We start from the raw sequence: 14052 nt of genomic DNA, 5'->3' as shown, positions 1-14052 counted from the left end.
ATGTGGGTTACACCCATCAATATTTATAGAATTAGAAATCACAACAATTAACCAAATATGTATTCATTAAGTCATTTAAAAAATAACAATACTTAACTAATGATGTGTTATGTTTACCTCGCTGGGCCTCAGGTTCTTCAGGAGGGCCTCTGCCTCATAATAATGGCTGTTTACCAGTCCTTTCCCTTCAGATGCAAATCTAGGACAAAAATCTGGCCCACCCTTTTGGGGCCCAGTTACTGGCCAGCAATTCAATTGGCTACTAGAGTCAGGGACTCTCCTTGGCTGTGATCAGCTCTGGCCATCGGGAAAGACAAAGAAGCAAAGAATCTTTTGACTGGAAGTCACAAAACAAAGCAAAACAAAAACCCTACAAAATACAAAAAAACCCAAAAGCAAATCACAACCTGACAAAAGTGGTTTAAACCAGTTTTTGTTTAATTTTGACTTTTTTTATCTATTTATTTTTTAAAGATTTTATTTATTTATTTGACAGAGAGAGACACAGCGAGAGAGGGAACACAAGCAGAGGGAGTGGGAGAGGGAGAAGCAGTCTTCCCGCTGAGCAGGAGCCTGATGCGGGGCTCCATCCCAGGACCCTGGGATCATGACCTGAGCTGGAGGCAGACGCTTAACGACTGAGCCACCCAGGCGCCCCTTAATTTTGACTTTTTTTAAAGCAAAACTAGAAATCAGGGTTTTTTTTTTAAGATTTATTTATTTATTTGAGATAGAGAGAGAGGGCACGAACAGGGGGAGCGGCAGACAGAGGGAGAAGCAGGCTCCCCGCTGAGCAAGGACCCAGGGATCATGACCTGGGCCTAAGGCAGACGCTTAACCGCTTAACCGACCGAGCCACCCAGGCGCCCCTAGAAATCAGGTTTAATGGTTGGAGGACCCGAGGTCTCTGTGTTCGGCGGTCAGTACGTGGACAATGGCCCTCTTGGGCGTGAAGTGGCTACAGCTACTCCAAGCATCACACTTCCGGATGATCACAGCCAAAGGGAGGGAAGAAAAGAAAAGGTTGTCTTTCAGGATTTCTTTTATCAAGGGAAGAAAGCTTTCCCAGAGGCCTCCAGGCAAATTTCCCCATTATGTGCATGACCCCCTCTTGAGCAATCATTGACAAAAGGAAATGAGAGGGTAGGACAATGGTTATCAGCAAATCAGAATTTTGTCCCACAGCTGATAATTGCGGGACAGGCCCCAGACTGTGTCCGCCCTAGTCCCACATGGGTCTCCCTCCAGCAAAGGGGGTCAGAGATAAGGTGACAAGCCCAAGGTCACACACCAAGCAGATAAGGGAGGCACATTTGTATCCAGACCTGCAACCAAATGGATATGCCTGTGATGTGGGATGCAAAGGCAAAAGAAAAAGTAAATGTCTTTACCACTTACAGCCCACTGACAAGTCCTTGAGACAGGAAGAGTGACATTCCTCTAGGGCCTCGGCCGCCTCGATGTTAACACTTTGCTAAGGGCAAAAGGCAATCTTAGCTTAACATTATCCATCCAGACCCCCCAGGATCCTGTGAGTCTACTTTAACATATAAAAATGTCTTTGGAAACTTCCCTTATCTCTACCCGCCCCTCCCCCAAGATGTATGTTGGCACTCATCCCCCAAGCATGTGACCCACTGATACACATCTGAAGGGTCTCATGACTGAGGTTTTATTAGACAGTAATAAATGACCTTTTCCCAACCACAGCTAGCCCCCTCAAGGTCCTGGAAACCTTGTTTCCGAAAATGCCTTAGAGACTTAACGCTATCCCCAACCCCCTCCCAACTTTAAAGTATATAATGGGCCACTCCTCAGGACCCCCATGCGGCTCCTTCTGCCCACAGGTCCTGTCCCTGGGCTGTAATAAAATCAGTTTTTCCATCCTCCTTTCTCGCCGTTGGCCGTGCCAGCCTCACGCTCCCCTGCGCCCCCCGTAGCCATGCCTCCAAAATCGGGGAAATCGAGGACTTTTTGCTCACGGCCAGGCGAAAGGACGCCAAATCCGTCAAGATCAAGAAAAATAAGGATAATGTGAAGTTTAAAGTTCGGTGCAGCAGATACGTTTACACCTTGGTCATCACGGACAAGGAGAAGGCAGAGAAACCGAAGCAGTCCCTGCCTCCAGGTTTGGCAGTGAAGGAGCTGGAGTGAACCTGGCCCACTGATTTGAACTGGATTAAAGTTTGAAAAATTCTTAAAAAAAAAAAAAATCAGCTTTTTGCACCAAAGATGTCTCAAGAATTCTTCCTTGGTCGTCAGCTCTGGACCCCGACATTTTCTTACATCAGCCTGGTCTTAATGTCAGCTCTCTCCATACCTACACATAACAACTATTAAAGTATGTGTGTGGAAGATTGTGTCCAAGATTGGGACACAAGGCATGACACAGGGAGGGAACGGGGACTAGGTTTTATAGACTTCTGATGTTCACTCCTTCCAAGGGTAGAGCATCTTGCCTTGCTCCCCACCCACCAGGGCCCACTGTCGGCAGTATTGGCCATGGGTGCTGGGAAGCCCTTGGAAGAGAGTGAGCAGAGGCAGCTCTGGGGGTACAAAGACTCTTTGGGGGCCAGACTGGATGCAGAGAGCGGGCTAGGCAGGGCAAGGGTCCAGGCAGGAGAAGACAAGAACTGAGCTGAAGCAGGGCTGAGAGGACACAGAGGAGGAGACAGACAGGGCAGGGCTGGGGACAGGAGGACAGGGCTTGAGTCTGATGGGCTTTGGGGGGAAAAGGGGTTACAGTGCCGAGGGATCTGCCTTAGTGACTGGATGTACGGTGGGGCTGTCCCAAAGATGGGGAAGTAGAGGAGGCGTGGGTTGGTGGGGGCAAGAGGCCAAACTCAGTGTATGAGGTGGAAAAATCTCCCACGTCAGAGAAAACGCCAGGTCACTGGGGGCTCGGATTGCTGGGTCTTCGAGAATGAAAAGAGCCCAGGACAGGGATTCCTGGAGAAGACCCTAGAGTCCCTGAGCTGTATCATTGGAGATGACAGCTAATGGCTTGTTCTTTGGCATTTATTTCAAAATTGCAGCGAGGAAAAAAAAAAAAATCAACAGCAGCACGGGGAGATCCGGCCTGAGAACGGAGAGATGCGGAGTCGGGGCCAAAGTGTGTCTTTGACCCCACAACACGGAGCAGCGGGGAGCCCAGATCCCCCAAGGTCTGAGAGGCGGGGCTGGGGGCCCGGACGCCTGGGTCCGGCCCTTATGGCTTTGGGAGTGTAGAGACCACGTGGGGGCGCCAGAGACCCAGGCGTCCCGGCAGCCCCCGGCCTTTTATTTCATATTGCACTTCAGGTGAGTCATAGGTAGGGAGGCGAGGGTCCGGCGAGGACTAGATGCCGTGGGTGGGTGGGTGGGTCCGAGGAGAGGTAGGGCCGAGTCTTTAGCGTCACACCGGGAGCATCCACTCGTGAGGTCCCGCTCCGTACTGCGGGGCAACAGAGGCGAGGTGTGAGAGGAGAGCCACACTGCAACTCCCAGCAAGCCCGGGGGCGCCGCAGGCTAACTGGTTGCGGATTTGCGCCCCAGGACCTCATGGGAAATGTAGTCCACTTCCCGGAAGCCGGCCAATAACCGCAGGGAAGGGGAACCGTGGCCGAGTGGGCGCAGAGGCTGAAGGGAGATGGAGTTCTGCGAAGAGTCACTGGAAGAACTTTTTGGTGGTCGTGGGGCGGGGGGGGGGGGGGGGGGGGGGGGATCGTTTTTGGCTGAGATGGCCCAGAGAGTGGGGAGAGGTGTTGTTCTAGGTCCCGGTGCACAACACTGGACTTTAGAGAAGCTCACAGGAAAGGCAGTTCTAGGTCGAGTGCCGGGAAAGGAGCCCAGAGGTTCTCAGGAAAGAGAACTCTGCCGAGATTAATGGAAACACCTCCAGGAGCTTATGAGAGGAAATATTCCTGGGCCACACTGGGGGACCAGGATCCCGGGGCTTCTGGAAGATTTCTCAGGCCAAAGGGAAAGCCCGGGGCTCCAGGGGCTCTGCGCGGGGCTTCTGGCCCCAAGTCCCACGGGCCCCTGGGAAGGGGTCCCCACTGCAAGGACACGCAGGAGCCACGGAGGGGGAGGGAAGGGGATTCCACAAGTCAGCGTTTAGAGGCTCCCAGGAAAGGACAGTGACTCGGTCTGGGGCCCAGAGGCCCACGGCAAGGGCCATGATCGGCTCTTGGGGCTGCGGGGGCAGGAGGGCTCCCAGTCCAGGGGCTCCTGGGACGTGAACTTCCCCGGGGAGCAAACATCCAGCCCACTTCCCGGCCAGTGCACCTCACCTGGATCGCCTTCAGCTCCTTCAGGAAGCGGAGGATAAGCTCAGGCCCGTTTTCCATGGTGGGAACGTGCAAGTGCTGGAGAAGACTGTGCCATGAGGACCAGGAACCCCCTTCTTCCCTCCCGTCTCCAGTGGCAGCCCCACCTCACCTTGCCTTGGTACAGGATTTGGTGCACAGGGCAGACCTGGCAAGCAGTGCCTGAGCCAAAGACTTCCCGGACCCGCCCCTCCTGCAGCGCCCGCAACAGCTCCTCCATGGTGATCTTCCGCTCCGCTACCCGGAACTCCCCCTGCCGGGCCACACACGTGTGAGCCCGGGGCGGCCCTCGCCGTGCAGCCCTGCCTCTCCCTCCCCGAGAATGGGGACAAAGACACCCGAGGAGACAGACACCCAGAGAGAAGGGGCAGAGACGTGCTACTGTGCCCCAGCCCCCCACCCAGAGCCCCCTGAGGTTCCGGACCCCCCAGCACAGCAGTACCCCATCACTCCAGCCACCCACAATCACGGCGCCCTCACCCAGGTCCGGGCCAGGTCCAGCAGGCTCTGTCTGACCACTCCAGGCAGGATGACACCGTCCAGTGAGGGGGTCACCAGTTCCAGCACTGGGGCAAGTATAAGGGCTGGGGGGTTACCTCACGCCCTCAGGCACACCCTCCCATCTTCTTAGGAAGCCACTCCAACCCACCCACCCCCATCCGTGAAACCTGCAGTTGGCTAGGACTTAGGATAAACCCTCTTCCCCGGGGGGGGGGGGGGGGGGGTGTCATGGGAGGGCTCACCCCCGTCCTCGTGGGTCCAGTAGATGAAGATGTTCATGGTGCCCACCTCGGTGAGCTGCTGCTCAGGCCCATAGAGCCAGAGCACCTGCTCACAGCCCCTCTTTTTCGCCTCCTGCTGCACCAATACCGTGGGCCCGTAATTCCTGGCAGAGAGAGAAGCATGGTTGACCAGGAAACCGGCTCCTTCCTCAGACTCACCCGAGGGCTCACTGTCTCCTCGGTGAACAATGCCCCAGCCATTGCCATCACAGTGCCGGCTGCTCTGGATCCTGGGGCTCCCACTAGCCTGGGGGCCCCTGGAAGGCAGGGCCCAGACCTGATTCTTCTGCATCCCCAGCTTCGCCCGGCCCAGGGCCTGGCCCTCGGGAGACCTCACAAGATAGGTGTGTGGAAGGGACCCGAATGAAGCTCTCAGCTGGGGTCACACTTGCTATCCCAACACACTGTCACCCCACCTTCTGCTTGGATCACCTCGGGGGGGGGGGAACCCTCCCTGCCCTGCTGAGCTGAGGACCCTAGCAACAGATTAACACAGGAAGCCCACACAGAGCATGGTGATCACTGGAGGCCCAGGGGACTATGAGAGCTGCGCATGGGGGTGGGGAGGTGGGGGCGCTGGCCAAGCCTGGGCGTTTCAGGGGAGGCTACCTGGGGGAGAGACCAATGAGCTAAGGATAAACTTCATTTCTGGAGGCTTCCCAGGAGGCCAATCCGGGTTTCTCCACTGACTTTCACCTTATCCCTTCCAAATTCTGAGCCGATGTGTCCACAGCGCTTAGCACAGACCCTCTCCCCTTAAGCACCCCGCCCCCAATGTTGTTGGCACAACATCCCATCCCCACGGGCAAGCAGAGCTGTCCCCAGTCATGTGAAACAAGACGGGAAGGAAGGACAACTGACATCTGAAGACACAAATCCACACCCAAAGCAGACAGCCAGTGTCTCGGACATCCAGCGTCCCGGACATGTAGGGTTGGGGGAGGGACTGCTGGAGAGACTACTTACCCCCCCAGCTTGTAGTCACCGACCCCGCCCATCCAGGCCCGGATGAAGGCTGGGTCGGCCAGGAGGGAGACGGGGTCCACGGCGTCTCCCGGGAAGTATGCACCCACGGGGCAGAGAATGACAAACAGGAGCGCTTGCGAGGAACGGGAGACGCCTAGTGAGGGCTGCGGTGGGCAGAAGGGGGCATCAGGGACCCAGGAGTCCAGGCCCCCAGCCCCTCCCCCTCCCTCGCCCCTGGAGTCCCCACCCCCGCCCTGACCTCCACCCCGTCCCGGAGTCAGGGAGTCAGGCCCACCTCATTCCCGATGAGCACAGGCCGGACGTAGAGGCTGCTGTTGTTGCCCTCAGGGACCCAGTCCTTGTCCACTTCCACCAGCCGGCGGATACACTCGAGCAACTCGACCTTGTCAAAACTCTGGGCAGGATTCCCACGAGTCAGCCGCCCGCCTCCCTGCTGCCCTCGCCCCACGCCGCACCCTGCTCCCCCCGGGGCCAGTCAGGGCCCCTCACCGGCAGGCAGAGGCGCAGGGCTGAGCGCAGCATCCGGTCCATGTTGAGCCAGGGTCGGAAGAGGCGCACGCGCTGGTCGCTGCCTTTGAACGCCTTCATGCCCTCAAAGAGCTGCGGGGACAGGTGGGGGGGGGGGTCCCTGAGCTCAGAGACCACCTCGGGGAAGCCGCGAGACACCTCGAGAGATCCCAACACAGCGCCTGATACACAAGGATTCAGACACAGATGCAGAGACGGAGCCGAGAGACCAACCCGCTGAGCGCAGAGAGGAAGAGAAGGGGGACGAGAGAGACGGACAGAGAGAGCCCAGAAACAGCTGGACACCAAAGCCAGAGGTGCCGAGAGAGCGCCCTGCTTAAACCCCTTCCATGTTACTGGTCCGATTTCTCAGGAACAGCGATGGCATGCAAGTTCTGTTTTTAAAGACTCCTTGCGTTCTTGAGAAGCACTGAACTCGCTGTGGATGAAATACTGCATAGCCCAGGATTTGCTTCAAAATCTTACAGGAAGGGGGCACGACGATGGGAGTCCAGACGAAATGAGAGGGTGACCCACAGGTGTTAGCTGATGAAGCAGGGTGGTCGGCGGGGGGCTTATATATTATTCTATTTTTATGTTTGAAATTTCCCATAATAAAAACTTTTAAAAAATCTCTACACCCTACGTGGGGCTCCAGCTGATGACCCTGAGATCAAGAGTCACATGCTCGACTGCCTGAGCCAGCCAGGCGCCCCCAAAACATTTGTTAAAGTACAAAAAAACAAAAAACAAAAAACCAACACAAAGTTGACCCACACCCCCAGCCGGATGTTGACCTCGGCCTTCGAGGCCTCACAGGATCTGGCCCCTCTTATCTCAGCCTCCTGAGGCTGACACTGCAAACCATTTACTAGGGATGAAATACGTTCATCCAAATTCTTGTCACCACTGAAGCTCCCTCAGGAAGCCTCTGCTTTCAGCCATGGCTTTAAGTCATAACCTGAATGCCTCCTGGGTATCTTCCTTAAAGTCCCCGCACCAAGTCCTGCAAAGCCAATCTCCTGCGGGGTCCCCACAGGGGAACAGCCCCCTGGCCTACCTGGTCACCTGGCCAAAACTCTGGGCACCACACTCGGCCCTCCCTTCCCTGCTCTTGTCCAGCCTCCGGCCCCAGCTCAGGCCTCCTGGCCTCCAGCTCATCCTCCATCCGGCCTGAGGGGGTCTCACTACACCCAGAGCTGAGCCTGCTCCATGTCTGCTCAGGGCGCTCCAGGTTCCCAGTGCCCTTGACAAGGTGCCAGCCCCGAGGCCCCTCTGCGGCCCTGATGCCATCCTCAGCCTCCTCCGCCACGTTCCAACCCCCCAATTCCCCCGATACGCCGGGCTCTCCTTTGTCCCGTGGTTGCTCCCTCTCCTGCTAACACCCTAAGCTTCCTCTGCCAGACGAGACCCTACTTCCTTTCAAGTTAGAGGTTGGACTGGTGCCCCCTCTGGCTCCCAGAACACCTCAGGTGCCTCCTTCAGAGCATGACCGCACAGGGCTGTAACCAAAACGTGGGGTTTTCGAGTAGAAGAACGGGGTCTGCTCTTCTTGGGGACCCCGGCATCAGCCAGCACGGGGCCTGGAACACGAGAGACCTCAGAGAACACATCTGGAGCAAGAAGAAACAGACAAAGAGCAAGGCCAGGGCGGTGGACCTGGCAAGCGACAGGGCAAGAGGGAAGCGATGCAGAGAGACAGGCAGAGAGGTCAGCAGCCATGCCTGCATGGAGTAGTGGAGGCCGGAGCAGGCGGGGTGCAGCGTGAGGTTCTGGAAGGGCTGGATACGGGGCCGGCCCCAGCCCTTCTCCTCCTTCCATTCCACCATCAGCATGTGGTCGGTGAATGTCTTCCCAAACACCAGGGGCTTGCTGGGGTCAGGCTTCTGATGAGGCTCCCGCGTCATTTCCAGCTGCAGGTCTGCAGCCTGAGAAAAGAGAGGGGACCCGGGTAGCCTGAAATCTCGTCGCAACCTCAAACTGAAAAACTACAACTCCCATGAACCTCTGGGGCTAAGACCCAAAGAGAAGAGAGACCTGTAGCCCCAGAGGCTTGTGGGACATGCAGTATCAAATCTCTCCCACAGTCTTATGGCGGACTATTAGGACCCCACTGCTAACCACCTTCACCTTTGGACCCTGGACCCTTTTGGAGATGCCCAAATCCAGCTGCCAGCCCTTTCCTCAAACCTAAGAGTCCTGGCCCCCAGCTCCCTCCTCCCTCAGGCCCAGTAGTCCTGGCCCCAGCCCCTCTTTGAGATCCCAAAGTACATTCCCCTCCATTCACCTTGAAGTTGGATGAGGCATATCTTCTGGGGCCACACAGAAGCCAAGAGACAGGGAGGAGTTTTCGGGCCCAAATCTGAGGGTGGGGACAGAAGTAAGAAAGGTGGTGAGGCCAGGAAAGGTAGAGAGAGCAGGGGACCCTCGTGCCTGCTTTGCCACTACGCACTTGGAACGTCCCTCTGGCCTGATCTGTCCCAGGCCCAGTGCATTCTAGATGGACCACGTGGCCCTGGACAAGTCGGCTCCCCTGTCAAGCAGCACCTAGTGGGAGAGAATCCTGAAGGAGGCCAAGACCCCTCCCTGTCCTCACAAGCACAATCCCTAGGAAGGGCTGAATCAGCTCCTATCCCCTCCATGCCAGGGCAAAGTCAAATACAGGCACCTCCCACCCCTGGGAACTTTGGCCCCAGCCCTGAGATCAGCTCAGACAGAAGACTGCGACGCAAAGTGCACAGGTAAGTGACGGCCACCCTGGGGGACCCAAATCCTGATAAGAATTAGAAAAGTGAGGGGCGCCTGGGTGGCTCAGTCGTTAAGTGTCTGCCTTTGGCTCAGGTCATGATCCCAGGGTCCTGGGATCGAGCCCCGCATCGGGCTCCCTGCTCAGCGGGAAGCCTGTTTCTCCCTCTGCCTCTCCCCCTGCTTGTATTCCCTCTCTGTGTCTCTCTGTCAAATGACTAAAATCTTAAAAAAAAAAAAAAAAAAAATAGAAAAGTGAGGAACCTAGAGGCCATACTTCCCCAGAACCCAGAAGCTGGGCCTCCGTCCCCCTCCTCCCTCAGACCTAGGAGTCCGGACCCCCAGCTCCTTCCTCCCTCAGACCCAGGAGTCCAGGCCCCCTGCCTCCTCCCCCCTCAGACCCATAAGTCCAGGCCTCCAGTCCCTTCCTCCCCCAGACCCAGGAGTCTAGGGCCCCAGCCCCCTCCTCCCTCACACCCTGGAGTCCAGACCTCTGGCCTCCTCCTCCAGACCCAGGAGTCTAAGCCCCCAACCCACTTGTCCCTCAGATCCAGGAGACCCAGGCCCCAGCCCCTCCTCCCTCAGACCCAAGAGTCCAGACCCCCAGCCCCCTCCTCCCTCAGACCCAGGAGTCTAGACCTCTGGCCTCCTCCTCCCCGAGACCCAGGAGTCCAGAGCCCCAGTCCCTCTTCCCTCAGACCCAGGAGATCAGTCCTCAGTCCCTCCTCTCTCAGACCCAGGAGTCCAGGACCCCAGCCCCCTCCCTCCCTCAGACCCTGGAGTCCAGCCCTCTGGCCTCCTCCTCCTCCAGACTCAGGAGTCTAATCCCCCAGCTCACTCCTCCCTCAGATCCAGGAATCCAAGCCCCCAGCCCCTCCTCCCTCAAACCCCCGAGTCCAGACCCCCAGCCCATTCTCTCTCAGATCCAGGAGTCCAAGTCCTTATTCTTTCAGGATATCAGACCAACTGGGCTCAGATTACTTGAGCCCCCAACCCCATACCTTGGACACCAGTGATTCCAATTCCCTTCAGATCCCAGGGCTGAGAGGCAGCCACATGGACCTGGGGGGTGATCCCAGGGTGAGACCCTGCTCAGATAAACATCTGTGGCCTGCCTGAGACAAACGAGGGAGAGGAAATCGGTCTGTGTCCATCAGGGTGGCCTCTCCCCAGTATTCTTTGACCTCATAATGCCTCTTTCCCAGCCTGGCAGGAAAGCAGCTGGGTCATGAGATTGGCGCAGATGGAACAGCCTAGCCTGCTCCTGCCTGTGAGCTGGGTGAGCGGACACCAACCAGTGAGAACGAACATGAGTGGCAGCAGTCACTGGTCAGTAGGTGAGTCATGGGGAGATGGGGGCTGCGGAGCGTGACGTCTGAGCAGTGGTTCCGGATAGTGTGGGGCCCAAGGGCTTCTGGGCGGATCAGAGTGTAGGTTCACGGCATGGCCTCTAGGTGGCGCTGTGTAGCCCACCCAAGTCTGTGGCTATGCTTCCGTCCAGGAGGGAACAGGACACCCACAGCATAGAGAAAAGATAAGACACCCAGGGCAGAGACAGCCAGTATCTGGACAGGAAAGCAGAGCTCAGGAGGAGCCAGAATGGAAGAAAAAATAAAAGAGAGGGAAAAGCAAGAATGAGAAAACAAAAAGACATAGAAAACAAAACCGAGGGGGTGCCTGGCTGGCTCAGTCGGAAGAGCAGGTGACGCTTGATCTCAGGGTCCTGAGTTCGAGCCACGCGTTGGGTGGAGAGATTACTTAAAAATAAAATCTTAAAAAAAACCAAACCAGAAATGGAAACCAAACTGAGAACAGAAATCAAGAACACAAGATGCCAAAATAGATATGATCATAAAGAGAGACTGATATGAGAGACAGATAGGGAGGCAAACTCGGGCAAAGTGAAGTCTGGAGAAATCTAGAAAAAGGCCAAGGGTGAGATACGGAGAGGCTGAAGGAGGAAAAAGTAAGCAACGACCGGATTTCAGGTGACAGCACAAAGTGAAACGAGACCCAGAGAAATGAGGAAAGACAGAAAGAGAGCGATGCCAACACCTGGAGACAAACTTCTCAGGGATGCTTAGAGACAGAGTATATCCAAGAGAGAGAGAAGGGAGAGGCAGAAAACACATGCACGGGGCACAGAGAAGGAGCCGGGCACTGTCCACGTTGTACATCAGCACTGGCCATCAAGACCCTCTTGCCCTGAGAGAAGCTGCTTTCATCCTTCAAGGACATTTCTGTAGAAGCGGGGGTGGGGGGTCTCCCCTCAGCTCAGGGAAAGTGCTCCGCCATCTGACACCCCAAGCCATGGGGATTGGGACCAAGGGATGCTAGATGGGCTACTGGGACAAAGAATGTGAAAAGATTGGGGCTGAATTAAGAAACAAGGAAGGGTTGGGGGGGAGGGGCACAGAGCAGGGCTCTGCAATGTGATGGAGCCTCCCCTGTGTCTCATTACAGCCTAGGACTGTCCCCAGCACAATCCAGGACCATTCTCTCAGCACGGCCCCAGGAACGTCACCATCAAAGCCCAGGACTGTCTTTGTCATAGTTCAGCACTGTCCTTCATGCTTCAGGACTGCCCCCCCATCACAGCCCAGGAAGGGTCCCCCTTGTAATGCAGTGCTGTCCTTTATCTCAGCCAGGGACTGTCCCTATCACAGCCCCAAAGGGTCTCAGTCAAAGCCCCAAATTGTCCTCGTTGTGGCCCAGGACCGATCCCATCACATGTAGGACTGTCCCATGATAGCCCAGGACTCTCCCATCGTAGACCAAGACTGCTCAATGGCAGCTCGAGACTCTCCACCATCACAACCCCAAACCGTCCCTGCCACTGCCCGGGACTCTCCCACCACAGCCCAGAAGTGGCACCCCCAGAGCCCAGATGGTCCCAGTCACAGCCCAGCGTCAGTCACCCCAGCCTCGGAACAGTAACAATGTGCCCTGCTCTCCATCAGGCTGGGGTAGGAGTCCCAGACGGGATCCGGAGCAGAACAGGACGCGAACAACACTTCTCCCGGGGTGATGCTGCCGCTGTGCAGGGCTCTAAACATCCCTTCTGTGAGCTGTTAGCGTTTCTTCCCTCGCTGAGAAACTGTGCTGTAAAATCCCGCTCTCCAAAACTCTGCTGGTCGGCCGCTTCTGGGTAAGAATGGACCGGGAGGATCTGTCTCTGTCTCTGTGACAGTCGGAAGAGGGCTCCCTTTCCAACCCTGATGCGCAGCTTCGGAGGAGAGCTTGCAGGGACGGTCCACGTACATCTTAACTTTCAGGGGCCTTGGGTCCAATTCCCAGTCCAGACCTGAGATCTGTGCCTTCGTCCTACCCGCACCCCTAGAAGTTCGGGGTGTCTTATCCCGGCGCCCCCACAGGCTGGCTGTTATCCCTTCCTTCACCGCCCCCACCCCACGCAGCCCTGTGCCTGTCCCATTAACCGTACCCCCCTCCACGTTTCCCTCCTACCTCCCGTCGGCGGCCCCGTCCCACCAACTACCTCCCTCCACCTCCCTCGCCCTTAAAGCCTCGAGCTCCTCTCCAAGGGGCCCCTCCTCCTCGGCGCCCGGCAGCGGAACCCGAGCGCCGGGGGCGCGACGCCGGACGGGGCCGGGCGCTAGTGGTCCACCCGGAAGTGGGCCTCCCCCCGCCCCCCCCCCCCTCCCGTTTCCCCGGCCCGGGGCCGCGAACCCACCTGCCCCAGCGCGGCTGCGGCCATGGTCGGTGCTGCGGGGAACTGTGCCCGCCCGGGCCGCCGCGCGGGAGAAAGACGTTCCGGCCCCGCCCCGCTCACGCCCCCTTCGGCGGGAGGGCTGCTTGCCCTACGCCCCTGGTGGGTCGGGCCGCCCCAATTATACGGCGCCTGCGGGGAGCCGGGCCCTGCTCGAGAGCGCATGCTCTGGAATCCGCGGGGCTGGGGGAGTACAGGGACACGCACCCTCCTCCCCGCCCCCACCCAGATTCCGTTCCAGCCGCACCATTGCTGCGCAACACAGTGCATGAAGTTTTTTAAAAATGCATTTTAATAGGCACTGTCACGGGACGCTAACGAGGATGAGCAGCCCGAGGTGAGAGCTGAGAGGCCAGGAGCAGGAACCTCCGCATGTCTCCATCCCGTGGTGATAAGGCAACGCACTCGCTGTTAAGTGTCGTTAGGTGTCAGTGGGGGCGTGTATCATGTAAATGAAAAGGGAAAGCACTTCGGAAAAAGGCCTCTGAAGAGGGTAGCAGGTAGGGATGCATGAAGGAGTTGCAGTCAACCCCTGTTTGAATATAGTTTTTCTTTCCAAGGAGAAAATGTATGTGTATTCGTTGTAACTTTTTAAGAGATACAACACACGCGGGGCAGCTGGGTGGCTCAGTCCGTTAGGCGTCAGACTCTTAGTTTCCACTCAGGTCATGATCTCAGGGTGCTGAGATTGAGTCCCACACAGCACAGAGTCAGCTTGGGATTCTCTGCCTCTGCCTCTCCCTCCCCCTCTGCCCCTCTTCCTAGCTCGCATATGCACACACTCTCTCTAGAATAAATAAATATCTGAAATAAATAGGGGTGCCTGGGTGGCTCAATCGGTTAAGCCTCCAACTCTTGATTTCAGCTCAGGTCATGCTCTCAGGGTCAAGAGATCAAGTCCCTCGGCTGGCTCTGCGCTCAGCGCAGAGTCTGCTTGTCTCTCTACCTCCGCAACCCCCCCCCCCCCCCCCCCCCCCCCCCCCCCCTCACATAAATA

The 14052-nt window shown here is 57.1% G+C and overlaps 2 protein-coding genes and 1 long non-coding RNA gene across 5 annotated transcripts; 2 read left to right on the top strand and 1 right to left on the bottom strand.

Moving 5' to 3' along the window:
- Nucleotides 1–886: 886 nt before the first annotated feature.
- Nucleotides 887–13453, bottom strand: BCAT2 (branched chain amino acid transaminase 2). 3 transcript variants are annotated; one of them, XM_032388679.1, is made up of 12 exons: nt 13020–13453; nt 8871–8945; nt 8308–8511; nt 6566–6676; nt 6351–6470; nt 6056–6219; nt 5051–5193; nt 4788–4873; nt 4420–4560; nt 4272–4346; nt 1399–1474; nt 887–981 (listed from the first exon to the last, which is right to left on the bottom strand). In XM_032388679.1, the coding sequence occupies exons 1-12, from the start codon at nt 13323–13325 to the stop codon at nt 977–979; spliced, it is 1506 nt and encodes a 501-aa protein (XP_032244570.1). In that variant the 5' UTR covers nt 13326–13453; the 3' UTR covers nt 887–976. The 3 variants fall into 3 exon arrangements, with proteins under 3 accessions (XP_032244570.1, XP_032244569.1, XP_032244571.1); XM_032388678.1 differs by having other exon boundaries at nt 887–1474; XM_032388680.1 differs by lacking the exons at nt 887–981; nt 1399–1474 and adding an exon at nt 3005–3433.
- LOC116622408 (60S ribosomal protein L38-like) lies at nt 1804–2202 on the top strand (the record flags this gene model as incomplete). Its single annotated transcript, XM_032388878.1, has 1 exon — nt 1804–2202. A coding segment is annotated over one exon (351 nt), but the record flags the coding sequence as incomplete, so codon positions are not given.
- On the top strand, nt 9583–13733 carry LOC116622307. Its single transcript, XR_004297553.1, has 3 exons — nt 9583–10665; nt 12289–12476; nt 13354–13733. It is a non-coding gene; the product is annotated as an uncharacterized LOC116622307 (long non-coding RNA).
- The last annotated feature ends 319 nt before the right edge of the window (nt 13734–14052 follow it).

The sequence above is a fragment of the Phoca vitulina genome, unplaced genomic scaffold, assembly GCF_004348235.1.
Source record: "Phoca vitulina isolate PV1807 unplaced genomic scaffold, GSC_HSeal_1.0 scaffold52, whole genome shotgun sequence".
Taxonomy (NCBI): Eukaryota; Metazoa; Chordata; class Mammalia; order Carnivora; family Phocidae; genus Phoca; species Phoca vitulina.
Note: the sequence above shows the minus strand (reverse complement) of the source record. Positions and strands in the feature narration are given on the sequence as shown.